This window comes from Gopherus flavomarginatus, chromosome 22 (genome assembly GCF_025201925.1).
Source record: "Gopherus flavomarginatus isolate rGopFla2 chromosome 22, rGopFla2.mat.asm, whole genome shotgun sequence".
In the NCBI taxonomy this organism is placed as follows: domain Eukaryota; kingdom Metazoa; phylum Chordata; order Testudines; family Testudinidae; genus Gopherus; species Gopherus flavomarginatus.
Window position 1 is genome coordinate 5,370,025 of NC_066638.1, and position 26,618 is coordinate 5,396,642.

At 48.1% G+C, this 26,618-nt stretch overlaps 1 protein-coding gene across 4 annotated transcripts in view; it reads left to right on the forward strand.

The window, feature by feature from the left end:
• Positions 1-26,618, forward strand: part of CSMD2 (CUB and Sushi multiple domains 2) — a 560,963-nt gene that overhangs the window by 479,979 nt on the left and 54,366 nt on the right. For 3 of the 4 annotated variants that reach the window (XR_007770925.1, XM_050932578.1, XM_050932581.1), the window contains 8 exons: positions 807-920; positions 2,737-2,925; positions 3,973-4,119; positions 6,970-7,158; positions 14,097-14,282; positions 15,821-16,015; positions 24,830-25,003; positions 25,452-25,625. Coding sequence is in view for 3 of the 4 variants with exons in the window: in XM_050932578.1 (XP_050788535.1) it covers positions 807-920; positions 2,737-2,925; positions 3,973-4,119; positions 6,970-7,158; positions 14,097-14,282; positions 15,821-16,015; positions 24,830-25,003; positions 25,452-25,625 (1,368 nt within the window). In the remaining variant the exon portion in view is untranslated. The remainder of the gene's footprint in view (positions 1-806; positions 921-2,736; positions 2,926-3,972; positions 4,120-6,969; positions 7,159-14,096; positions 14,283-15,820; positions 16,016-24,829; positions 25,004-25,451; positions 25,626-26,618) is intronic. The other variant, XM_050932579.1, reaches the window with a different exon arrangement.

Here is a 26,618-nt window from a genome sequence, read left to right on the forward strand (position 1 = left end):
CAGAGCTATTTGCCTCAGTCACATCCTGCCGCATTAAGATGTTTCAGGCGATTAAAGTGTGTAGCAGGCTATGAGGCTTCAAACAAAAGCTTTCCTCCATATTTTTGAATTTTCAGTGTTGTGTCTGTGTTTAAAGTATGTCCACAGCCAGAAAAGTCGCCATGATCAAAAGCTACCTTGCTCACTGTATCTGCTCCTTCTGAGCCAAATCCTCAGCTGGTGTAAATCAGCATAGCTCCACTGAAATCAATGGAGTGACACTGATTTACTCCCGTTCAGAATGCGACCCGCATGTGCCACATTTTACTTGTATAGCCATATATAATCTATTTAGTTATACTCCACATATTATTCCCATATATCTATGGGGGGATCCAGCTCGATTTGTGTCTGTCTTGCGCATTATCAACAGCATTGCCAGCTAAGTTCTGATTGCAGGACCCACACTGGTGTAAGAACCAGGAGGTGGGTTCTCAGATCCTGAGGGACTGTGCAGCCGATGTGCAGTGGACCTACCCCTCACTGAAGCCCTTAAAAGGTGGTTGAAGTGGGTATTAAGTGGAGCTGCACATGGGTGAATTTTCCCCCTGTGGATTGGTATTCTCTGGCTATAGAATAGGTGAGTTGTGCAATTGATGCACTGGGTCCCCTGCAGTCAGCCCCTTTGAGCAATCTCCTGAAATAGCAGCTACAGAGGGAATGAAATGGTACCTAAGCCTGGTACTGGCCACTCTGAATAGGGGTGAATTTCATCTTTGATAAACCAAACCTTCTCCCCAGCTGAGGGCATTTGTCTTTTTTTCCAGGTGACATTGTGAGGTATCAGTGCCTCCCCGGCTTCACCCTGAGCGGAACTGAAATCCTGACGTGCAAGCTGGGGACTCATCTCCAGTTCGGAGGGCCGCCCCCCACCTGCGAAGGTAACTGGCCTGGGTCCCAACTCATTAACAAAGCTTTTCTCCCTGAAAGACCATGGTGCAGGGAGCGCAGCTCTTCTACTGCCATGGGACTCAGTGTAGCCAGCTGCAGGTACTGAGCAAAGCAGAGCGAATAGTAAAAAAAAATATCAGTTAATTTATGACAGTATCCGTCTGAGAAATGATTTGAGAAATTATATGTAGTCAGTTGCAGCCCCTGCTGATTGCCATGGGAGCTAACGGCTCTCAACCCCTCCTGGTAGAATTTGTCTAGCATTGGGTAGCGCTGTGTTATGCCTTGAGGCCCCAGCAGAGGAAAGCATTTGAACACATGCTTAATTTTAAGCATAAGTGTAAGTACTTCCTCGAGTCACAGCCCGAACGAAGCCTTTCCGGGCACTGTTCTGACACAGCAGACACCTGGTTACATCCATGAAGGCATTAAAACAACAATTCAAACATCCTTATCCTTGGAGAGACAAAGATCCCTCTCTGACCATTTGCCAGTGATACATGAACCCCTGTAGCACCAAGGAACTGACTTCAGTTAAGTACAATCCTCCTGAGGGCAGAGTCTGTGAGGCGCAGCTTCTGGATTAGTACTACACAGTGCATTAAAGGAGAGAAAATTGAACGCCCTTAGTGTGATGCATCACACCCCTTCCTGTTACTCAGGAGGAATGCCAAAGATGCAACCCTGTTATCTTATTTATCCTATCTCTTCCTATTGATAGGTTTTTTTCCACTTCAGCCATGGTTATCTCTTCATCTTCTTTTCACCATCTGGGCATTTTTGCTGTATAATGGGAGATTTTTCTCCAACTTTGTCTCTCTCTAATAGTGTGAGAACGGGGTGGGAGGGGCAGTCATTTGGTTATTAACTGGTGGTGGTTAGCGTGCAAGCCAAGAGATTGTTTAAATGATATCTGGTCACCAATTTACAGAGGTAAAAAAATTCATTATTGGGCTTAAGGATTTGGAAAGAATCCACTGTCCCTTCTGGACAGCTCCTGCTGTTTTCTGTAATCCCAAGTATAGCGTTCAATACAGCATTCAATCGCTGATGGATGGATGTACAGATAAATAAAGATCCTCTTATGGGTTTGTATTTTGGTGTCTCTTGGGTTAGGCTTTTTGGTTTGTTTTTACACCAAACTTTTATTCAACACTTGCTTCTGGTATAAACACTTCTGCATTGTGTGAGATCTAGGGATTAGAGCAAGCAACTAGGACTGACAAGGGTTCTAGTCTAACTGACTTGCCTAGTAATCTTGAGCAAGTCTCACAAGAGCTATGTCTCAGTTTACCAGTCAGTAAAATGGGGATAATAAAGTTTGCTCGGTCTTGGAGGGAATATTCTGAGGCTCGATAAGAGAATGGTTGCACACTGCTTTAAGATTGTCAGTCAAAAGGTGAGGCCCTGATCCATCCCTGCGTTACTCCGGTTTTATACCCGTGCAACTCCCATGGATTTTGACAGTTTCCTCACACAAAGCTGGAGTGACACAGACCCAGCTCATGCACAGTGCTATTTTTCCTTGACTTCAGCTAGAGTTGCTGCGGGCTCAGCACTCTTAAAAAGCAGCCCACTTAGTGCGGAGCCTAAATCAGGATTTAGGTCTGGAATTTTCCAAGGATCCCAAGAGAGTCCCTAGATCCTAATAAAGGTCAATTGGAGTTGGGAGCCTTGTCACCTTAAGCCACTTTGGAAATTTCAACCTAACTCTAAGATCCTGCATTTTAAACCTTGGCTTTCCTTTCTTCCCATCGTTTTCTTCTGGCCCCTGAAACGAGGTCTCATTTTCTGGGTTTGGTTTAGTGCACTGCCTGATGAACGAGGTTCTGACGGACTCCACCGGCGTGATCCTCAGCCAGAGCTACCTGGGGCGTTACCCCCGTTTCCAGACCTGCTCCTGGGTGATCAAAGTAGAGCCCGGGTACAACATCACCCTCACCATTGAGTATTTCCTGAGTGAGAAGCAGTACGACGAGTTCGAGATCTTTGATGGTAACTGTCACATGAATCACATGGATGCTGTCTGTTGGGGGTGGGGGAAAGAACACAACCGTGTAGCAGTGAGCGTTGCTGTTAGTCACTAAACACTGTCTTCCCTGAGCCTAGGAGGTTCTTTCCAGCGACACGCCTATCACTGTGTTGTGCTTGGAAAAATCCCTCCTAAGTGGGTATGTCTACACTGCACTTAAACACCTGCAGCTGGCCTGACTTGCGCTTATGGGGCTTGGGCTATGGAGCTGTTTGTAATTGTGGCGTAGACATCATGCTGGAGCCCAGGCTCTGGGACCTTCCCCCAGTCACAAGGTCCCAGAGCCCAGTCTCCTATCCAAGTCTACACCACAATTATAATGGCCCCGTCGCACAAGCCCTGCAAGCTGGAGTCAGCTGGCGCGGGCCGACCATGGGGGTGTTTAGCTGCAGTGTAGACATACCCTGAGGGAGCATTTCTGCTTGGGAATGCAGCACGGTGAGAAGCTCTAGCTTTGCGCTTCACTTCCGGGTGAGGAAGAGGCCAGGATTTCATCGCGGCGGGATGGCTCAGCGAAGTTGTTGGGACAGCTGTGCATGGAGAGAGGGAAGTAGCTGGAGCATGTGCAAGGTTGAAGAACAATGAGGAAGGTCGTTGAGGAGGATGGGTTGAGACGGGGAATGAAAGGATTTTAAAGCAATCCAAAGACATTTCCCTAAACCACACACCAAGCACCTTGCAGGAGAGCCGAGGGTCTCCTGTGTCACAGCTGAGCGGCTCTGTTCTTGTGCTCAGAAATGGAACCTCATGGCGGAATCGAGAGCACAGACCCCTTGCTCATTGCCCCAGTGAGTGTGCAGAAGGTTTTCACCGTGAAGGTGAAATCCTGGCCCCACAGAACTCAATGGCAATGTTCAGGAGGAAGTGAGAGCTCCCACAGTATGGCCAAAAGCAGGTCTGGCCCTGTGTTCCTTCTGCAAAAATCAGGTCCCGGTGTGTGAGACTAGGAGTGGCTATCGCTGAGCGGAGGTGCTGGGCCCAACCTTCCCTTGTCCAATCTTTCCCGAAAGGTCCCGCTGGCCAGAGTCCACTGCTGTTGTCTCTAAGTGGGAATTACTCTGCTCCTCTGACTGTAACCAGCACTGGGAACAAGGTGTATCTCCGCTGGTCCTCCGACCATGCGTACAACCGAAAGGGCTTTAAAATCCGCTACTCAGGTGAGTTCGTCGTAGAGACTGGAAACCGGCCCCTGAGAATGTGGCCGTTACTTTGGCTACCTCCCTTTGCTTTTCCTATTTGAGTGTTATTGCTGTATGAGCCAAGCAGGATTGTGTTGGGGGAATGGAGCTGTATAGAGCATTCTGGAGCAGCCCGAAGCTTGCCTAGTTTTCAGTTCACTGACGTTTGGGAAACTGAGTCAGTTGGGGGTTTCCAAAGGAAATGTCCTGCTTTTGCCTGCAGTACACCCTGCATGTTGTATTTCTGATGCCCTCGTCCCTGTGATATCTGGGCATCAAACCTTTAGTTGGGGGAGGAGGAAGCAAAAACTCCAGGGAACCGAAACCAGAAAAATGTTACATGATCTCAGTGATCCAAAACTAGTTCCACACAGCTCTCCGTAGACAAGATTCGACCCAGCGTTGAGTTGAGTCCCACTGAAGCCCAATGTACAGCATGGGCTTTTTGCAGACTCTTGGCATCAGGGGGAATTTTATCCTAAGGAAGCACCACCTGTTGTGTGGATCTGAAGCCTTGATTGGACAGCTTCTTCCACCTCTAAGTCCTTAAAACAGCATTTCCCTCGCTTTGATCCACTTAAAGATCACTGTGATGCTGTGTTATTGGAGCCTAATATTGAGGAGATGCTGTCTGGTGCGTAGCATCAGAAGCACAGCACTTGGAACTTGTGTGAGAATCCATTTGGTGCATGAGAAGTGACTCGAGGTGACTTCTTGTATTAAGGCACCCAAAGGGAAATACTAGAGCTAAAATCCTGCTCCCATTCCAGCCACTGGGGGTTTTGCCATTGCTGTCAGAGGAAACAGGGTGAGTTTTAACATCTCATCCAGCATAAACCAATTACCGGATACTGACTGTTTACTAAGAATTCCTCAAAATTAATTAGCATCTTTTGGAAGCTAGCAAATTTCAATTACTTAATGAAAGCCATAAAACTAGAGTGCGACCCTGAGTGAATGTCATAAATAAATGACATTACTCAGTAAATGAATCAATTAATATTTAATTACCAGACATTACTCCTAATTTCCAGAGCTGAGTAAATCTTGGTGGTTTTGCTCTTCTCAGAGTGGGTTTGTGAGCATTTCCTTTTTGATTTCTGACCTGGACCTCCACTGAGAACATAAAAACCCAAAGCAAAACTCTTTCAAGCTTACTGAGTTTTACCTGTTTTTATCTCCAAAAGACTTGCAAAATTAAGAGTTTTGCCCAGCTTCCCATACAAGAAAAGTACTTGAATGATAGCCCCCATCTGACTTACAGGATGGAGGGACTCTATCCTGGGAAGCAGTGACTCTACAAAAGATTTGGGGGGTAGTGGTGGATAATCAGATAAACATGAGCTCCCACTGTGACCCAGTGACCAAGAGGGCTAATGTGATCCTTGGATGCATAAACAGGGGAATCTCAAGTGGGACTAGAGGGATTATTTTACCTCTGTATTTGGAATTGGTGCGACCGCTGCTGGAATCCTGTGTCCAGTTCTGGTGTCCACAGTTCAGGAAGGACATTGATAAACTGGAGAGGGATCAGAGAAGAGCCAGGAGAATGATTAAGGATTAGAAAACCTGCCTTCTAATGATAGACTCAAGGAGCTCAATCTATTTATGTTAACGATGGAAGGGTAAGGAGTAACATGATTATAGTACCTGCATAGGATACAAATATTTAGCAGAGAAAACATGATCCAATGGCTGGAAGTTGAAGCTAGACACATTCCGACTGGAAATAAGGCGTACATTTTTAACAATGAGCGTAATTAACCATTGGCAGCATCTACTAAGGGTTGTAGTGGATTCTTCATCTCTGACGGTCAATCGTTAAATCAAGACTGGCTGTTTTTCTGAAAGGTCTGCACTGGGAATGGCTTGGGGGCAGGTCTCTGGCCTGTTATACAGCAGGTCAGACTAGATGATCCCGGTGGTCCCTTCTGGCCTTCGAATCTCCAAAAAGCACAGCAGCGTCTGGATTGTCACTGGCAGCGTTTTCAGTGCTTCCTCTAGAATGCTGTGGTGCTTTGTAATACTGGCTCCGGGTCCAGCCCCAGTTTGCTCAAAGGGTGTGTGACCGTCAGACCAGCCCTGCCTACTTGGAACAGAACCTGAAATCAGTCGCATTCAGATGCTTTTGTTGTTCAAGAATACCCCGCCCCTTGCGCAGAGCACTCTCAAAGCCCCATCCTGAGCGGTGCTGAGCACCCACAATTCTCATTGAATCCAGTGGGAGTTGCGGGCACTCACAACCTCCCAGGGTCAGGTCCTAAATTACTAAGGGCAGACCTGTGAGCTGCATCTCACGGTGCTGTAAGGACCATCTCCGTGAACAGCTCTCCCATGCAGGTAGGCTGAGCCTGGACTCCATTCCCCTAACATGTCAGCCAGCAGCCCTGAGCTGGTGCAAAAGAGGGAAGTCATCTGGCATAGACCAGTGTAGAACTTTACTTTCCCCTTTGAGCCGAGATGGAAATGTGTCTCTGAATCACAGTTCCGTCCCTGGTCTGCTGCTGGAGCAGGACAGCTACACACTGCCCCTGATGCAGGCCACAATAATGTTACAGTCTGGCCCTAAATATGTCCGGAAATCACTCGCGGAGCGGACGGGTTCTTTGCACCGCTGTTAATGATGCCTGTTCCTTATTATGTGCCGTTGTAACATTTCCCCCTTTGGCTTTATATTTTTTGCAACCCCTCTCTTTCCTTGTAAGATCTTAGACCAAAGCAAACGCCGTCTAACACCTAAGCACAGAGAGGGGAATTTGTCTCGACATGGCACCTCTTTTGTTCCAAGATATGTGTATGTGTGTGTGACATATTTTCCCCCTTCTCCAGCTCCTTACTGCAGCCTCCCTCTGCCCCCTTTCCACGGCTCGATTCTCAGCCATACCGGGCTGCAGCCAGGCAGCGAGATCCTTTTCGGCTGCGACACGGGCTACCGTCTCATTGGCCACAGCGGTACCACGTGCTCAAGGCACCCTGAAGGCTATTACCACTGGAGTGAAGCAGTTCCTCTGTGCCAAGGTGGGGAGAAGACACATGAATTCCTGTGGGGACACCCAATCCCCTGAGCTCCTCAGTCTGAGCTCGGATGAAGCCCTGGCTTGCTTGGGGGCATGGGCTGGGTAGACCTGCACTGCCATGGCCCTTTTCCCCCTGCTCACTGGGTGTCTCTGGCTGCGGGTAGGGGCAGAGGGAATGCTCACTCAGGGCGAGCAAGAGGCCGGGAGGTAGGATTGACGTTACGGCTTGGGCTAGAGCTTAGGCTCTGAAGCTTTAGGGAAGGGGGCAGGGTTCCAAGCCTGATCACAACATGTACCATTGTGGCGGAACGGGGTCATGGTACAGCCCAGCCTGGAGCGAGGGCTTTCGGGGTTAGGGTGGGGTTTTCAAAAGCACCTACGGAGCATGTGTCTCCTTGACCTGCAGTGGGATTGTGGCTTCAGTGGCAGAATTGTGCTTCCTAACTCCCTTAGGCACATCTGAAAATCCCACCCTCAGCTAATTATTGTGTGCTAAGGGGGAGATTTCCCAAGGCACAGATGACAAGTAGGTGCCCCGCTCCCATTGGCTTTCAGTAGGTGCTGGGACATAGTGGTCCTTTGTGAATTTCTCTTACTGATCATGTGTCTCTAGCACACAGCGCTTTGCACATGCATCAGAGGGGAAAGCTCCCACCAGAACATCACCTGCTGCATCACCATATTCCATCCTTTTTTTTTTTAAACCCAGCTCTCTCCTCCCCACTCACTGCTTTTGGTATTTGTACCTGTTTTCAATCCCACGATCAACCCTGCTTTTCTCTGTTGATAAAACACTTCTCTTTATCTGGATGGGGTTTTCCAATAGCTCCGAATGTTTCTTCCTGTAATGTTCCAAGTGAATGTAACGCTGGGGAATCAACATTGTATTGATGGTTCTCGAAACTGGCCAGAGAACAGGTACCGTGTAGGCAAGGTGTTCTTATACTAGTGTTATCCGTTACCCTGCGGAGTAGCAGGATAGTTCAGGATGGGATTTTCAAGAGATGCTTAAGTGTTTTAGGAGCGTAAGGTACGCTTGTGCTCCTCAATTACTTAGGGCCAGATGTTTAAAGGTATTTAGGTGACTAACACCCATTAAAAACCTGGGTGCTAGGCTCTTTTGTAAATCCTGTCTGTTTACACCTTAGCTTCTCTGAGGACTGGGAAAGAAACCCAGATGGCTACATCTTTCAAAATGCAAAACTTTGATGAAAATGGTTGCTGTGTGGGGAAGAATGTCTCTATTTTTTAACCATTTTTTTGATAAATAGCATTTCGAGGTGATGTTGTTTGGTTGAAATTTGAAATTTCGACACAAAAAACTCAGGAGTAAAATTTGCAAAAATGTTGCTAACTTCTTTCTTCGTTTTTCAACCAACTGCAGAGGGCAGGAGGGGATATGGACACTCCAGACTGCAAGGGATTGCCCTGGGACCCACCCTCTCCAATTGCAAGGGCTGCTCTGTGTTGGTTGCTCTGAATAACCTTTTAGAGTCTGTACTAACAGACAGTTGAGTGAGGTAAAGCAATCCAAGCTGCGGAAAGCTGTGCTGTTAACAAGAGGCAGATAAGGGATGCAGCTGGGGCAAACAAGAGAATAATCCCAGTCTAAAATACAAACTGGGGTAAGAGCCGGTTAATTGAATAGAGCAGCTGAATCCAACAGTAGGACACAGTTATATTAGCAGCAGGCTGTCATGGCAACTGTAGCTCATGAATCCCAGTGGAATGAGACATTAAACCAAGTGTGAAGACTTTCTATCTGGTACTTGAGAGAGCAGGAATTACTTGCTGAAATCTTTCTAAAGGAAAGCCCCACCATCCTTGTTGCTGCGCCAGAGGCTCGTAACACTCCTGAGCCTTTACTAGATTGGCCCCTTGAGTTGCCACCTGCCCTAAAAGGTGATTTACATTGGGGATCACATTCCTATTAAACCAAACCAAACCACCCTCCAGCCTAGATCCTGAAAAGTATTTAGGAGCCTAACTCCCATTGGTTTGAAGGGGAGTTAGGTGCTTAAATACCTTTGAGGATCTACGCCTGCCTTCCTGCAAGATGAGGAATTTTAAAGCACCAGGAAGATTTTACTTGTATAGAGAGAGTGTCTTGGTTCTTGGATTGTGGGGGACACGTCCTGCTGCTGCACCAAGTGGGATAGCGACAAGACAGTAAAAGTGGGACAAGGGGCCTTAGTTCCATTCAGCCTCCCTCGGTGATGGCGCTGAAGCTGACTCTGTCAAAGCTCGCCTGAGTTGTGCGGTCCATTAGTTACAGCTACAAGGCCTGGAAGGCAGAAAGCACCTGTGGTGTTATTGAGAGCTTGGCAGCTCAGACCCTGCATGAAGCCTGCTCCTTCCAGAGTCATTCCAGGCATACGGCTGTTTCTAAAGCAGCAGGGGGCTCTCTGCCTGCGAGCAGAGTTTTGCTCCGGAGCTGCTTCACCAATAACACCTGCCTGTGCCTGTGGATCGATTTACTGGGTGTGACTCGGCCATGCACCCTGCCCTGTAGGCACCTGGCATGTTCCAGTGAAAGGTTCATGGTAAAGCAGCAGGAGTGCTCAGGGAGACCCAGCAATGATAAGGTTAACACTCTGCCCTTTATTTGGGTTACTTCTTTTATCAGTGCACAGCAGGCCAAACTCCTCGCCAGTGTGACTGCACGGACTCTGCAGAGTTACATCAGGAATGTGTATGGCCCAGTCTCTTTACAAATATTAGATAGATGAAGTTGGGGGAAAGCTCATCCTTTGGGACTAGTGGGTGGAGTACAGAACTGGGAGTCAGGACTCCTTGGTTCTCTCCTTGTCTCTCTGTATGACTGTTGGCAAGTCACTTCCCCTCTCTGTGCTGTAGTTTCTCCCCCATTTTTAAAATACAAATCCTATTTCCCCACCATTATCGAGAGCTTTGAGCTCTGTGGTACTAGATAAGTAGCACTAGCTAAGTGCTACTTATTACCATAATTCACAGTGGTAGCAGCTCCCCCATCTGGCCTTGATGAGATGTGATCAATTGCTGGCTTGTATATGTTGCCCAGTACAACTACATGAACTCCAGCACACATTTTTTGTTGCTCTCTTTCAGCCAACTGGCAACCTTTTGTTTTTGGCTGTCCTCAGCATCTCTCTTTTCCAGTAGCTAGCATCACACAGCAGGGATATGGGAACTTGTCCCACAACATGGAATAAATTGCTCAGACAATCAGCCATGTCAGGAGGATGGGAACTGGGGTCCCCATAAACACATGGTTTAGTTAACAATGACATTTCGCGTAGCCCCCTTCTGCCAGCTCATAATCCTCCATTCCTTTCGCCATCCTCTCCAAGTAATCTTTATTGCCTGTTCTGTCCTGGTTGACATTTATGGAACTAGTACAGAACATTCTGCAGGGAGCAATCGTCCCTTGGCACAGAGGGGACAATACAAAACGATCTAATACATCTTTTCTACCTCTGCTGTCTATTTTTAAGCTGCCTTGTTTTTGCAATCACAGCTACATGTTTGCCATCAAAGCATGTGTCCTCTTCCCTAGCACACATTCTTCCTGCAAACACTGCTCTCGTACCTTCCCCCTCCCTCTCCAGCAGCTCCCCTCTCCCCCATCCTGAGAGTTAGGCTCCGAATGGGTCCCTCAAAGATATGTGTTGACTTTGCTTTCCCTGGGAAGAGTTCCAATATTTCATCCTCTTCTCTGACTCCCCTGGATTGCGGTGCTTGCATTTCAACCTGGGTAATGCATGGCTGGAGCAGATGGCACGTATACTGCAATCCCGAAAACCAAGCCTCTGTGCTCTATGCTGGGCCCTGTAAATAGAGACTGAATAATCCCATATTCTGTTCAAGGATGCCAAATTTGCAAATAGGGGCATCCTTCCACTGCAAAGCGAAGGGCGCCAGAGTCCATGTCATGCAGCAAGCAGAATATCCGAAGGCCCAACCAGCCATCTGTGGTGGACTGTTCACATTTCAGCCTGGCCATCTGCAGGTGAAGAGGGTTTTATGGGGAAGAGAGGGGATTAGTAGTGTAATGAATTTTTTATTTAACTACATCTGGCTTGAGTGACCCAGATTATTGCTGACTACCCTCTGGCCCCTTCATTCTAGTGCTTCTTCTCTTGTCATTACCCCCTCCCCAATATTATGTCTGTGTTGCTAGTTGCTTTGGTGTCACTTCTCCAATATTATTTATTATGTGTATTGTAGCTCCTAGAGCCCCATTGTGCCAGGCGCTGTGTGCACACGCAGCAGAAGTGAGAGGAAAGAGAGGTGCTTATCCCCATTTTACAGATGTGGGAACTGGGATACCCAGCATAAGGTTGGGGGTTTCAAAGGAAATTTAGGAAATTATGTGTCCAAATCTCATGGAGTTTGAATGGAAATTGGGCACCCAGTTCTCTTCAGCCCCTTTGAAAAGCCCAGCCTTAAGCGCTCCATGCCTCAGTTTCCCCAAATGGGGATGATAATCCTTGTGTCATGCTGGGGACTTGTGGCAGACGTTGGTTCTGCTCAGGCCCAGTACCTTGCCTCAGCCGCTAGGTCCTCTGGTTTGCAAAAGGCATTGGTGCTAAAGGATCCCTGCGCCAGCATAAAGCACAGAGCCGTCTCCGCTCTCCGGTTCCATGCACACTAAAGCTCAGCTCCAAAGCCCTGTGAAGTCAATAGAAAGATTTTCAGGCTAGTTCTGCATTGCAAAGAAACAAAACCCTTCAGGAGCTAAAAATAGCAGTGCAGGTGTTGGGGCTTGGGCACGAGCCTGAGCCCTGAAACCCAGCCAGGGGTTTGGGTCTTGGAGCCTGAGCTCAGCCCAGGTGGAAATGTCTACACTGCTGTTGTCCTCCTGGAGTGCAAGCCTGAGTCAGTTGACCCAGGCTCTGAAACTCGCCGCGGAGGGTTGTTTTTTTTACTGTATTTTTAACCTGCACTGACTTTAATGGGCTTTGGATCAGTCTATTAGTGTTTCACTTCTGAGTTTTCTTTCTGGCGAAGTCCCTAAACACCACCATCTCCTTGTCTCTCCTCTTTCTCTTCAACTCTGAGGGGCAGACAGGGTGAGGTAGACACCTGAGGAAAAGCTATTGGCTTGGTGGTCACCCCTTCAATTGCTCTAATCAGATATAATGTATGAAAAAAAGTGATTACAAACTGACAACTAACAGGCTAAGAATGATACGAATTTCCAGCACCATCTTCTTTCACCTCTGAATGAAATTGGTATTCAGCAGGGCAATTTGTCTAGACACCCCGTCTCCTAGTTGGATTCATCAAGCTCCTTAGCTCGCTGAAGTGACATACGTGTGATTATCATTTCAGCCGGGGATATGCCTGATCCCGCTAATACTTGCTTGCTGGATTACCCACGTGTATAAGCAAGACCAGCTTATGTTAGGTGCTTCTTAATTGCTTTCCAGACTGGAGCATTGAGTGACTCCAGCGCTGGTAATGAGATGAAAGCGCTTTGCACCTCTAAGGGTGGAAATCCATGCCACCAATAGCAGGTCTGTGCAGAATGAAATGAGATGGGTCTGTCCACTCAATGCCCTACGGGGCCCATGTCTCAAAAAGCCACTCTCCTGGCTGGCTCTGAGTTTTGCAACCTTTAATGTCCTGGAGGGTGAATAAGAGGAAAGCTGAAGTGTTGGACTGTGAATTGCTCTTCCAGATTCCCTTGGGTGGGACCTTGCACAAGCCATGTCACCTCTGTGTTTTCATTCCCCACCTGGAGGAGTTGTCAATACTCTCCCATTGCATGCCTTGTCTGTGTGGCTTTTAACACCTTCAAGGCTGTCTCTCACTGAGTGTTTGTACAGCACCTAGCACACCAGGGCCCTCATCTCAGCTGAGGAGGAAGGAGGAGGACTGGATGCTCCTTTCACCACTAGAGGGGGTCCCATACTGATGAAGCTTGGATGCGGCAGCTGTGACCTAGTGGCTAGAGCACGACTGTGGCATTCAGGGAATTGTAGTTCTAGTCGCGGCTCTGCCCCTTTGTGCCTCAGTTTCCCCTCCTCAGTTTTACAAGCTCTCCTTTGTACGGTGCATTTTGAGTCTGCCCAAACGGTGCCTGAGCAGAGGAAGCTCTTTCTCTAGGGATGGTCACTCCAGTAATAAATTCACTTTAGCCTGGTTAAAAAGAGACACCCACATGTGCCATTGTTTGGTGCAGGGGTCCACCCCAAAGCAGCCATTTCTAAAAATCCTGTTATCTTCTTCCACCTTTCTAGCCTGCGGTGGCATTTTGCAGCGAGGCTCCGTTGGCTGCTTTCTAACATCAGCGTAGCATTGCACAAGCTCTCCATTCCCGTTTGCCATCCTACCCCAGTCCAGACAGATGGGCTCTGAGTTGGGGCCCGTGACTCACCGGTCCAAATGGACCGGCTGCTGTCTTAGCCCAGACTCGAGAAGAGAGGGGCAGGAACCCACTTGTTATTTTTGGAGGCGAACCCAGGCCACTTTTCCAGCCACCGTGAATGCTGATGAAGAAAAGAGGATTGAGAGACAGCTTCTGCTTGCCCAATTTTCCAGCTCTGTGGGCAGGGGAAGAGGTCAGCATGACATTCAGCGTGTTGTACAAAACCCAGAGCACTGACACAAGCATTCCAGTCCGCCCTGTGCTTGGGTGACAGGCTTCTGCATCCACTCCTCTGTCCCCTAGAACCAGCCCCCTTGCCAAACCCTCCACGTTTGCTCTCTCTGTCCCTGCTGTCCCATTAAGCCAGACACTTTCAGGGCCTTGAACTCCAGCCCACCACGCTGCATAAGAATGGCCATACTCAGTCAGACCAACGGTCCATCCAGCCCAGTGCCCTGTCTTCCAGCCCTGTGGCCGGTTTGGCTTCGAATCCCCACTGGTGGGGGCACCTGGAGTGGGCCCAGGTCCATTAATTAACCATCTATCAACATTTCAGCTCAGAGGGCAGTATTTTTCCCCCTCCCCAGCTATCTCCTGTGGAGTGCCCAGAGCCCCGACGAACGGAATCGTCTTCGGCAAAGAGTACACCGTGGGTACCAAAGCTGTCTATCATTGCAACCAGGGATTCCACCTGCAGGCCACAGAAGAGTCCACCACAGAGTGTCTGCAGACAGGGCAGTGGAGTAACAGCAACATCCCTCCACAGTGCATGGGTGAGTAGCCTCCAGCTGGGCTCGGTCGCCTTATCCGCAAGGTGATTTGGAAAGGCTGTCCAGCCAAGGGAACGTTACATTTATGGCTTTGTTTCTGGTCTTCTAAAATGTGCAGCACGGCCCCCTCTGCTGGATGGATCGGGTATGTGAGCGAGAGCTACAATGTCGCCCTCCACAGCACATTTTGGGGGTGATTTTTCAAGATCCCCCCGCCCCTTGTAACACTCTGTAACAGCAAAACAAACAAGAAAAGTTAAGGACCCGCCCCAATGTCTTACGTAACTTCTGGACAGCCCCTGAGTGGCAAAGCCCTAACCCTACCCCACTGTGTTTCACAGGTTATCACCGGCTGTTTTGTAATTAGCTCTGTTCAGAGGTTAAAATCAGATATTCAGGCAAAGGACAGAAGAAGCCCTGTAAAAAGAGGTTGTGGTGACCCTTTAAGGGAGGCTGAAGGCCTAGCACAGTCTCTATCCAGTTTCAGCCCATAATTTACTTGGTGGGTCTTTTGCTCATGGTTTATGTCATGAATCCTGTTTGTGGTGTTTCCCCAATATGATGCCAAATTGTTCAGAGGTTAAAATCAGATATTCAGCCAAAGGACAGAAGAAGCCCTGTAAAAAGAGGTTGTGGTGACCCTTTAAGGGAGGCTGAAGGCCTAGCACAGTTTCTATCCAGTTTCAGCCCATAATTTACTTGATGGGTCTTTTGCTCATGGTTTATGTCATGAATCCTGTTTGTGGTGTTTCCCCAATATGATGCCAAATTGTTCAGAGGTTAAAATCAGATATTCAGGCAAAGGACAGAAGAAGCCCTGTAAAAAGAGGTTGTGGTGACCCTTTAAGGGAGGCTGAAGGCCTAGCACAGTCTCTATCCAGTTTCAGCCCATAATTTACTTGGTGGGTCTTTTGCTCATGGTTTATGTCATGAATCCTGTTTGTGGTGTTTCCCCAATATGATGCCAAATTGTTTCCCTCCTTTACTAAAAGGATTTTGCTACCCTCAGACTCTGTGCTTGCGAGAGGGGAAGTATTGCCTCCCAGAGGTGCCCAGGGGGGTGGTATGTAATTGTCCCAGGTCACTGGGTGGGAGCTCGAGCCGGTTTTGCATTGCGTTATTGAAATGGAACCCCTGGATACTGAACCCAGCCCTTGTTGCGGCCAACTCAGAGGGGCAGAAGGGTTACAGGAATAATGCCTAGGAGTTGTAGGCTTGGCAGCAATGCATGCTGGGAAAGGGGGACCGAGACGTGAAAGAGCTTCCTTTCCCCTGACCATTCTCTTAGCAGGCATCCTCTCTCCCCTTCCCAGCGTCCATTGCTGCCAAGCCACCAACCCTAGAAACTACGTCTCCCAGAATTTCCTGGTTCTGGGCTGTAAACAGAAACAGTCTGGGCTGGTGTTGAAGCCTTCCTTAAAGGACCAGCACACCCTATTACAAGCCCTAAGGCAGAAGGAGCCCCAAAGCAAAATCGTTAGTTAATTCCTGCATTTCTGCTTCCCCCCCTTTGCTCCCCCACTGTTGTGGCGGCTGTCCAGCCATCACCTGCCCCGATATCAACAGCATCACGGTGGAGCATGGCAGATGGAGGCTGACCTACGAGACCCAGTACCAGTACGATGCCCAGCTCATGCTGATCTGTGACCCTGGCTACTACTACACGGGCCAGCGGGTCATCAGGTGCCAGGCCAACGGGACATGGAGCATAGGCGACCCTATGCCAACGTGTAAAAGTAAGGATGGCAAATGTCAGTGGCCTATTCACGGGCAGAGTGCAGTGTTAAACATCTCACAGAGGAATCTGTTTCCCCACCACCACCAAGCCCACAAGCACCCTCCCCTGCATCCATACACACTGATCCTGCCCTTACCATGCCTTAGTTGCTGTGCTGCCGAATTGCTCAGGTAGAAGGAAGCTTGGAGCAAGGGATGGGCCACATGTTGATCTGCTTCTTATTTTAAATGGAACCGCTCTACATGGACCAAAATGCAGTTGTCCCAGGGCCGGCGCTTGCATTTAGGCGGCCTAGGCAATCGCCTAGGGCGCCAGGATTATTGGTGGGCAGCGTTTTGCCGGAGGGGGCGGCAGGCGGCTCCAGTGGACCTACCGCAGTCATGCCTGCAGAGGGTCCGCTGGTCCGCGGCTCTGGTGGAGCTGCCGCAGTCATGCCTATGGACGGTCTGCTCCTCGCGCAGCTCTGGTGGACCCTCCCACAGGCACGACTGCGGCAACTCCACTAGAGCCGCAGAGCAGCCAACCGTCTGCAGCCACGACTGCGGCAGCTCCACCGGAGCTGCAGGACCAGCGCGCGGGGCAGCGAAATTGCCGTGCGCCTAGGGCGCTAAAACCCCTAGTGCCGGTCCTGAGTTGTCCATCCTTTGCTGTCAGATCCCAGTCTGCCAGCTGCCACTAGTGCCATAGTGGAGTTTGCTTTTAAAACAAACAAACACAAAAATCCCACTTGAAAATCCAACCTGAGCTTCCAATCTGACACAATTGCCAAGTTCACAAGGGCAAACTGTGTAGATCTGTAAATCAAAACACTCTTGGCAAATGAATTAAGTGTCTCCTCCAGGAATCCTGTCTGTTCTGATGCAACTGCAGTGTCTTAGATCTTTCCTTTGTGAAAGGTCTTTTTCTCTCCTTAAGTGCAGATAGAGACAGAAAAAATACTCCTTCGAAATGGCACTTTTACTCAACCTTTGTGTCTGGAGATGCAGCTGCCGACTTCACTGTCAGATGCAAGATTTTGCTCTTGTTGGCATTTCAGGGCTCAACCTGTTCTGGGAGTGAATCAGCTCCCATTCTACCTCATTCTGTCAGCTAAATTCCAACTGCAGAATCTTGGTGGCAAGAGAAGGGGCAGAAAGAACCCAGCTCAATCCTCAAATCTCATATTGAGTTTGAAGCGTTAGGGAGTTTGAAAATATTAGAGACTGGCCAGACAGAAAGCTTGAAGAGGGTCAGATCTGAACTTTGTGGGCAGGACCTCAGTCTACAGCTTCTGATAATTAAACTTTGGATCCACACTTCCCCCCAGTCACTGGGGAAGTTTGGAGGGTCATCCAAACTTTGGGCACGTTCCCCACAATATATCGTTTGACTTTTAAGCAGATCTGGCAGTCACTGGAAGAAAATAAATATGGAAGTATCATAACCTTAGTCCCAGATTTGGACCTTAGCGTCCAAAATATGGGGGTTAGCATGAAAACCTCCAAGCTTAGTTACCAGCTTGGACCTGGTACCTGCTGCCACCACCCAAAAAATTAGTGTGTTTTGGGGCACTCTGGTCCCCCTGAAAAACCTTCCCTGGGGACCCCAAGACCCAAATCCCTTGAGTCTCACAACAAAGGGAAATAATCCTTTTTCCCTTCCCCCCTCCAGGTGCTCCTGGAGAGATACACAGACACAAGCTCTGTGAATCCAAACAGAGTGAATCTCCCTCTCTGTTCCCAATCCTGGAAACAAAAAGTACTTTCCTCTTCACCCAGAGGGAATGCAAAATCAGGCTAGCCACTTCAACACACACAGATCTCCCCTGATTTCTTCCTCCCACCAATTCCCTGGTGAGTACAGACTCAATTTCCCTGCAGTAAAGAAAAACTCCAACAGGTCTTAAAAGAAAGCTTTATATAAAAAGAAAGAAAAATAAGTACAAATGTTCTCTCTGTATTTAGATGATACAACACAGGGTCAATTGCTTAAAAGAATATTGAATAAACAGCCTTATTCAAAAAGAATACAAATCAAAGCACTCCAGCACTTATATTCATGCAAATACCAAAGAAAAGAAACCATAGAACTTACTATCTGATCTCTTTGTCCTTACACTTAGAAACAGAAGACTAGAAAGTAGAACTACTTCTCCAAAGCTCAGAGCAAGCAGGCAGCCAGAAAACAAAGACACAGAGACACAATTCCCTCCACCCAAAGTTGAAAAAATCCGGTTTCCTGATTGGTCCTTTGGTCAGGTGCTTTAGGTGAAAGAGACATTAACCCTTAGCTATCTGTTTATGACACGCCCCCCAAATTGCAGACAGTGGGGAATCTCACTGGCGGCGATTTCCTTCTAGAACTTGAAAATAAACAGATTAATACAACACATACACCTTTACATATACTCCTAAGTATATAACTAACAGACTTTTACATTTTAAGAACACTTTTTAACTACTGAATTCTGGGAAACTCTCACGGGAGAGTGCATCAGCAACTTTATTAGAAGCTCCTGTGATGTGTTGAATTTTAAAATTAAAATTTTGGAGAGCTAAACTTCAACGAAGAAGTTTCTTGTTGTTCCCCTTGGCAGTATGAAGCCACTTTAGTGCAGCATGGTCAGTTTGTAGTTGGAACCGCCGTCCCCAAACATATGGGCGTAGCTTTTCCAGGGCGTACACAATGGCATAGCATTCCTTTTTACTGACTGACCAGTGACTTTCCCTCTCAGACAGTTTTTTGCTGAGAAACACGACAGGATGGAAGTTGTGATCTGTTGCTTTCTGCATGAGCACTGCTCCTATACCACGCTCAGATGCATCCGTGGTTACTAGGAATGGCTTGTCAAAATCCGGGGCCCTGAGCACAGGGTCAGACATGAGCGTTGCCTTAAGTTGGGTAAAGGCCTTTTGACACTCATCAGTCCACTTAACTGCATTTGGCTGGGTCTTTTTGGTCAGGTCGGTCAGTGGGGCAGCGATTTGGCTGTAGTGGGGTACAAATCGCCTGTAGTATTCGGCCAAGCCTAAGAAGGATTGGACCTGCTTCTTTGACTTTGGGACAGGCCACTTTTGGATAGCATCCACCTTGGCCTGTAGGGGGTTTATGGTTCCTCGACCCACCTGGTGCCCCAGGTAAGTTACTCTGTTTTGGCCTATTTGACACTTTTTGGCCTTAACAGTTAGTCCTGCCTGCCTGATGCGCTCAAAGACCTTTTCCAGGTGTAGTAGGTGTTCGGGCCAGGAGTTTGAAAAAATGGCCACATCATCGAGGTAGGCAACTGCAAATTCTCCCAGTCCAGCTAGTAGACCATCTACCAGCCTCTGGAAGGTGGCGGGTGCATTTCGAAGGCCGAAAGGAAGGACATTGAATTCATACACCCCCGCATGGGTGACGAATGCTGACCTCTCCTTGGCAGGTTCATCTAGCGGTACTTGCCAGTACCCCTTGGTTAAGTCTATTGTAGAGATGAACTGGGCACGTCCCAACTTTTCCAATAGCTCATCGGTACGTGGCATTGGATAGTTGTCCGGACGAGTTACCGCATTTAGCTTACGGTAGTCCACGCAAAAGCGTATTTCCCCATCTGGTTTGGGTACCAGAACCACTGGAGATGCCCATGCACTGGTAGATGAGCGGATTATACCCATTTGTAGCATGTTTTGGATCTCCCGTTCTATAGCAGCTTGGGCATGAGGAGACACTCGGTAGGGTGGGGTTCTGATTGGGTGAGCATTACCTGTATTAATGGAGTGGTATGCCCGTTCAGTCCGTCCTGGGGTGGCTGAGAACAATGGGGCGAAGCTGGTGCACAGCTCCTTGATTTGCTGCCGCTGCAGACGTTCCAGAGTGGTTGAGAGGTTCACCTCTTCCACGCCACCGTCTTTTTTCCCATCGTAGTAGACACCGTCAGGCCACTTAGCATCCTCTCCCTGGACTGTAAACTGACAAACCTGTAAGTCTCTGGAATAGAAAGGCTTGAGAGAATTAACATGGTACACTTTAGGCTTTAGTGAGGAATTGGGAAATGCTATGAGGTAGTTTACAGCTCCCAGGCGCTCTTGGACCGTGAAGGCCCTTCCCATGATGCTTCCATCTTATGGGCCTGTTGCGCCTTCAAGACCATAACCTGGTCTCCTACCTTGAAGGAACGTTCTCTGGCATGTCTGTCATACCAGGCCTTTTGCTCTTCTTGAGCATCCTTTAGGTTCTCTCTAGCAAGGGCTAAAGAGTGTCGGAGGGTGCTTTGTAGGTTGCTTACAAAGTCCAGAATGTTAGTTCCTGGAGAAGGCGTAAACCCCTCCCATTGCTGCTTCACCAACTGTAATGGCCCCTTAACCTCGTGACCATACACAAGTTCAAATGGTGAAAACCCTAAACTGGGATGTGGTACAGCCCTGTAGGCAAACAGCAACTGCTGCAACACTAGGTCCCAATTATTGGAGAATTCGTTGATGAATTTTCGTATCATGGCCCCCAAAGTTCCATTGAACCTTTCAACCAGGCCATTGGTTTGATGGTGGTACGGGGTGGCAACCAAGTGATTCACCCCATGAGTTTCCCACAGTTTTTCCATGGTCCCTGCCAGGAAATTAGACCCTGAATCTGTAAGGATGTCAGAGGGCCAACCTACCCTGGCAAAGATGTCTGTTAGGGCCAGGCACACAGTGTTAGCCCTGGTGTTGCCTAGAGCGACTGCTTCTGGCCATCGGGTAGCAAAGTCCACTAAAGTCAGTACGTACTGCTTTCCTCTGGGCGTCTTTTTTGGGAAAGGGCCCAGAATATCCACAGCTACTCGCTGAAATGGGACCTCAATTATGGGGAGTGGCTGGAGAGGGGCCTTGACCTGGTCTTGAGGCTTACCCACTCTTTGGCATATCTCACAAGACCGGACATACTTGGCAACATCCTTGCCCATCCCCTCCCAGTGGAAGGACTTCCCCAACCGGTCCTTGGTTCTGTTCACCCCAGCATGGCCACTGGGATGATCATGGGCTAAGCTTAAGAGCTTCCCCCGGTACTTAGTTGGAACCACCAACTGTTTTTGCGGCTGCCATTCTTCCCGGTGTCCACCAGAAAGAATTTCCTTGTATAAAAGTCCTTGGTCTATAACAAACCGGGATCGATTAGAAGAGCTGAGAGGCGGTGGGGTGCTCCGTGCCGCCGCCCAAGCTTTCTGAAGGCTGTCATCTGCTTCCTGCTCAGTCTGGAACTGTTCCCTTGAGGCTGGGGTCACCAGTTCTTTCTCAGACTGTGGACTTGGGCTTGGTCCCTCTGGAAGCGATGTAGGTGATGGGGTTGTTTCCGTTGCTGGTGAACCGCTCTCCGCTGGTGCACCTGAGGGCATTTCAGGCTCTGGCTGAGCCTTTTGGGTATGGCTGTCTTTTGCTTCTGCCAGTTCTGGCTCGCTGGCGCCCTCTGGCGTTGAGTTTGAAGATGTGGTTGCACTTGCTGGTGCTGGTTGCTGTTCCAGTTCCGGGCCTGGGACTGGAGGTGCTGTGGCTGTTTCAGTGGTTGGCATGGAATCCGGGTCCACTACCTCTGTCTGGGTCTCTGGTAACACAGACGGGGCCTCTGTGGACGGCTCAGGAACAGGAATGGGTCTGGAAGCTTGCCTGGTTTGGCTACGTGTAACCATTCCCACTCTCTTGGCCCGCCTCACCTGGTTGGCCAAGTCTTCCCCCAGTAGCATGGGGATAGGATAATTGTCATAGACTGCAAAAGTCCACATTCCTGACCAGCCTTTGTACTGGACAGGCAGTTGAGCTGTAGGCAAGTCTACAGCTTGTGACATGAAGGGGTAAATTGTAACTTTGGCCTTTGGGTTGATGAATTTGGGGTCAACGAAGGATTGGTGGATAGCTGACACTTGTGCCCCCGTGTCTCTCCACGCAGTAACCTTTTTTCCGCCCACTCTCAAATTTTCCCTTCGCTCCAAGGGTATTTGAGAGGCATCCGGGCCTGGGGATCTTTGGTGTGATGGTGGTGTAATGAATTGCACTCGCATGGTGTTCTTGGGACAGTTGGCCTTGATATGTCCCAGTTCATTACACTTAAAGCATCTTCCATCTGATGGGTCACTGGGCCGAGGTGAGTTACTGGAGACTGGTGAGGTTGAAGGGTAGGGTATCTGTGGCTTTACTTGGGTGGTATGTGGGGTCTTTGGCTGTCCTCGGTGGTAGGGTTTATGGTCTGTGTGCCCCCTGGGGTAATCGTTCCCCTTGACAGTAGCTTTTTTGCTTTCTGCCAGTTCCATCCATTTGGCTCCAATCTCCCCCGCCTCAGCGATATTCTTGGGGTGTCCATCTTGTATGTACCGTGTGATGTCTTCAGGAACACCATCCAAGAACTGCTCCATTTGTATGAGGAGGTTCAGTTCTTCCAAGGTTTGAATGTTGTTTCCTGTTAGCCAGGCCTCATAGTTTTTTGCAATGTAGTAGGCGTGTTTGGGAAATGACTCCTCTGGTTTCCACTTTTGGTTTCTGAAACGCCGACGGGCATGATCTGGGGTTATCCCCATCCTGTATCTGGCCTTGGTTAGAAAAAGTTTATAGTCATTCATTTGGTGCTTAGGCATTTCAGCTGCCACCTCTGCTAAAGGTCCACTGAGCTGTGACCTCAATTCTACCATGTACTGGTCTTCGGGAATGCTGTACCCAAGACAGGCTCTTTCAAAATTTTCCAAGAAGGCCTCGGTGTCATCACCTGCCTTGTAGGTGGGAAATTTCCTGTGCTGTGGAGCAATATTTGGCGCCGGGTTGTTAGGGTTGGTTGGCACATGCAGCCCAGCTTTTGCCAACTCCAGTTCATGTTTTCTCTGTTTTTCCTTCTCTTCATTTTCTTTTTGTTGTTTTTCCATTTCTCGGCGGTGGGCCGCCTCTCTTTCTCTTTCTCTTTCTCTTATTTCCATCTCTGTTTGTTTTATTTCCAGTTGTCGCCTGTGTTCAGCTTCTCTGACTTGCTCTTGGGCCTCAATTTTTGCCTTAGAAGTCATGATTCCTGTTTTCTTGTGTTGGGGTGCCCTCCGGTGTTTATCTTCTGAACTGCAGGTTCTGTTGCCTCCTGAAGTCTGCCTAGCAACAGTGCTTTTTTCCTTTTCTCTCTCTAGCTAATGTTCAATGAAAGGAAACCAGAAAAACCACTTTATTTGCATGCCTATAAGTGCTGGTACGACTCTCAATGGGAGTGCTATTGTGACAAAAGACTGTTAATAGTCCTTAACGACTTCTGCTTAACATGCAAGCCACAAACTGCCAGAGAGAGCAGAAAAAAAAATTTCTCTCTGGTTCCCTTTTAAAACCAAACTGTTTCTCTCTGCTAAAAAGCCCTTAGCAGAGAAAAGAAAAATATAATATTTCTACTGGCTTCTGGGTTCTGTCTATCTCCCACCAGCTGCCACTCATGTAATAACCTTAGTCCCAGATTTGGACCTTAGCGTCCAAAATATGGGGGTTAGCATGAAAACCTCCAAGCTTAGTTACCAGCTTGGACCTGGTACCTGCTGCCACCACCCAAAAAATTAGAGTGTTTTGGGGCACTCTGGTCCCCCTGAAAAACCTTCCCTGGGGACCCCAAGACCCAAATCCCTTGAGTCTCACAACAAAGGGAAATAATCCTTTTTCCCTTCCCCCCTCCAGGTGCTCCTGGAGAGATACACAGACACAAGCTCTGTGAATCCAAACAGAGTGAATCTCCCTCTCTGTTCCCAATCCTGGAAACAAAAAGTACTTTCCTCTTCACCCAGAGGGAATGCAAAATCAGGCTAGCCACTTCAACACACACAGATCTCCCCTGATTTCTTCCTCCCACCAATTCCCTGGTGAGTACAGACTCAATTTCCCTGCAGTAAAGAAAAACTCCAACAGGTCTTAAAAGAAAGCTTTATATAAAAAGAAAGAAAAATAAGTACAAATGTTCTCTCTGTATTTAGATGATACAACACAGGGTCAATTGCTTAAAAGAATATTGAATAAACAGCCTTATTCAAAAAGAATACAAATCAAAGCACTCCAGCACTTATATTCATGCAAATACCAAAGAAAAGAAACCATAGAACTTACTATCTGATCTCTTTGTCCTTACACTTAGAAACAGAAGACTAGAAAGTAGAACTACTTCTCCAAAGCTCAGAGCAAGCAGGCAGCCAGAAAACAAAGACACAGAGACACAATTCCCTCCACCCAAAGTTGAAAAAATCCGGTTTCCTGATTGGTCCTTTGGTCAGGTGCTTTAGGTGAAAGAGACATTAACCCTTAGCTATCTGTTTATGACAGGAAGTCTCTGGGGTCACACTTCTGATGTCACCTTCATAGTTTCTTTAGAACTCAGGCTGCCTGAATATTCATAGATTCATAGAGTTTAAGTCCATAAGGGACCATTAGATCTTCTAGCCTGACCTCCTATATATGTCAGGCCATTAAATGTCACCTCTGTGTATCTTTCCAAAAGGCATCTGAAATACAAAAATATAGAGATTGTCTAGTCCAGTATGCTGTCTCTGACTTTGACCATTGCCAGATCCTGTAGAAATCCCATACTGGGCAATTCTGGAAATACCAGTCCATAGGGGATGTTTCTTCCTGATCCCCATCAATTAGAGTTTGGCTTATGTCTTGAAGCATGAGGGTTTATACCCCATATGTTTTCATCTTGTGTCATGTAATTGTGAATGTTCTCATTAGCCATGTAAATGTCAAATCCTCTTTTTCAATCCTGAAAAGTTCCTGGCCTCAGTAATAATTTGTGACACTTGGTTCCACAGACTGCATTGCATTCCAAAGCATTCCCCCCAGCCGCTCTTCCTTACTGCATGCTTTGGGATCTCTTTCAGTTATCTCCTGTGGAGACCTGCCAACGCCTCCCAATGGGAACAGGATTGGGACTTTAACCATCTACGGTGCCACGGCCATCTTCTCCTGCAATACTGGCTATACCCTGGTGGGGTCGCGTGTGCGGGAATGCATGGCTAATGGGCTTTGGAGTGGAAGTGAAGTGAAATGTTTGGGTAGGTGCTGGAGCGATATCTGTGTAAAGTGATGAATTATGTTTAACAAAGAACGAGAAACCAGAAGCCCAATTCAAGAATTTATATATGCACTTAAGTCCCACTCCCACTGAATTCATAGGGGTTTAAGCACATGTTTAAAGGGGATTTGAGGCTCAGCTGATCAGAGTGTAACAAGCTTTGGGTTGGGAAGATGAAAGAGGTTTATAAAAGTGAGACATTTGTTTTTATTTGTTGCTATTTTATTTACTTTTGTGGGGACTAGGCCTTTTCACCCTCTTAGGAAATGCCCCCGGTCCTGACCCCAAAGCACATTCCTGTCATTGGAAAGACACCCATTGGCCCCGTGTCAGGCCTCGTATCTGGAAATGGGAAGTCCTTTGCTTTGTGGCCACCAGCCTCTGCGTGCGCACAGTTCTGAAAGGATCTCCTTGTGTGCCCCATCCAGCTGGGCACTGCGGCATACCCAACCCCATCGTCAACGGGCAGATCACCGGGGAGAATTACAACTACCGAGGCAGCGTGGTGTACCAGTGCAACCCTGGCTTTCGCCTCATTGGGATGTCTGTGAGGATCTGCCAGCAGGACCATCACTGGTCTGGAAAGACTCCTGTCTGTGTGCGTAAGTATGTTGTCAGGTTTATTTAGCCCTGCTATTGAAGGGAGAGAGTTGGAAGTGTCAGGGCATTGTTCATCTAGGAGGTCAGAGACTGAGAGAGCAACTGGGGGAAAAGGCATTTGAATGAGCAAGGAAGGATGGTTGGAGCCGGTTGGGGAGGGAATATTTTGCATCTAGGTGATCAGTCAAGGTTTCAGCCCTAGTGAGAAATGATTGCCAGCTAGGCCTGTATTAACGACTGTGGGTTGGGAAGATAATCTCAGTCTTGTTTCTGTCGCCTACAATAAAAAAATCCCTCTCCCCCTCCGAAATGATACCGGTGTGTTGGTAACCTCAGCTGCATTGCCAAGGAGTTTAGTCAGCATGGAGGATAATTGCCATCTCACACCTGCAGGCGGTCCTTCCAGCTCAAAGTTGAGACACATGGATGAGGAACATCGGCTGCAGCCCGTTCCGTACCGCTTGTCCTCTCCTTAGCCAAGTATCAGCCTCAAGGGCTGTGAATCTGGCACCTTTCACAAGCATTAAAACTCATTTCCAAAAGGGAGAGAATAAAATGTAATCAGGTTTCCAAAAGATGCACTGAATTGGAAGCAGACAAATTAATTCTCAGGGCGTTCCGAAGAGCTAGGGTGATTTCAGCCACCGTGGTGGGAACAAAATAGGACTGGCAAACTGTGTAGTCGACCATCCTCGTTTTGCTTTCTTGTGATTTATGGGCTTTCTCATGAGCTGTCCCCCTGTTGATTTTGTGCCTCTAATCTACCATCTGTTCAAGAGATCCCTACTGCACAAAGAATTTCCCTTTGCTAAAATACCTGTGGCCAGATATTCACAAATTGCCATGGTGTGTTGCCTCCCTCTGTGCCCACAACCATTGTGAATTCAAAATGAGTGCTTGTGTGCATGAATATATCACCTGCATGTGCAAGAGAATGTGTAGCATGAGTGGCAAGATTTGCAATATTGACCGTTGATTTTCTGTACACATTTCAG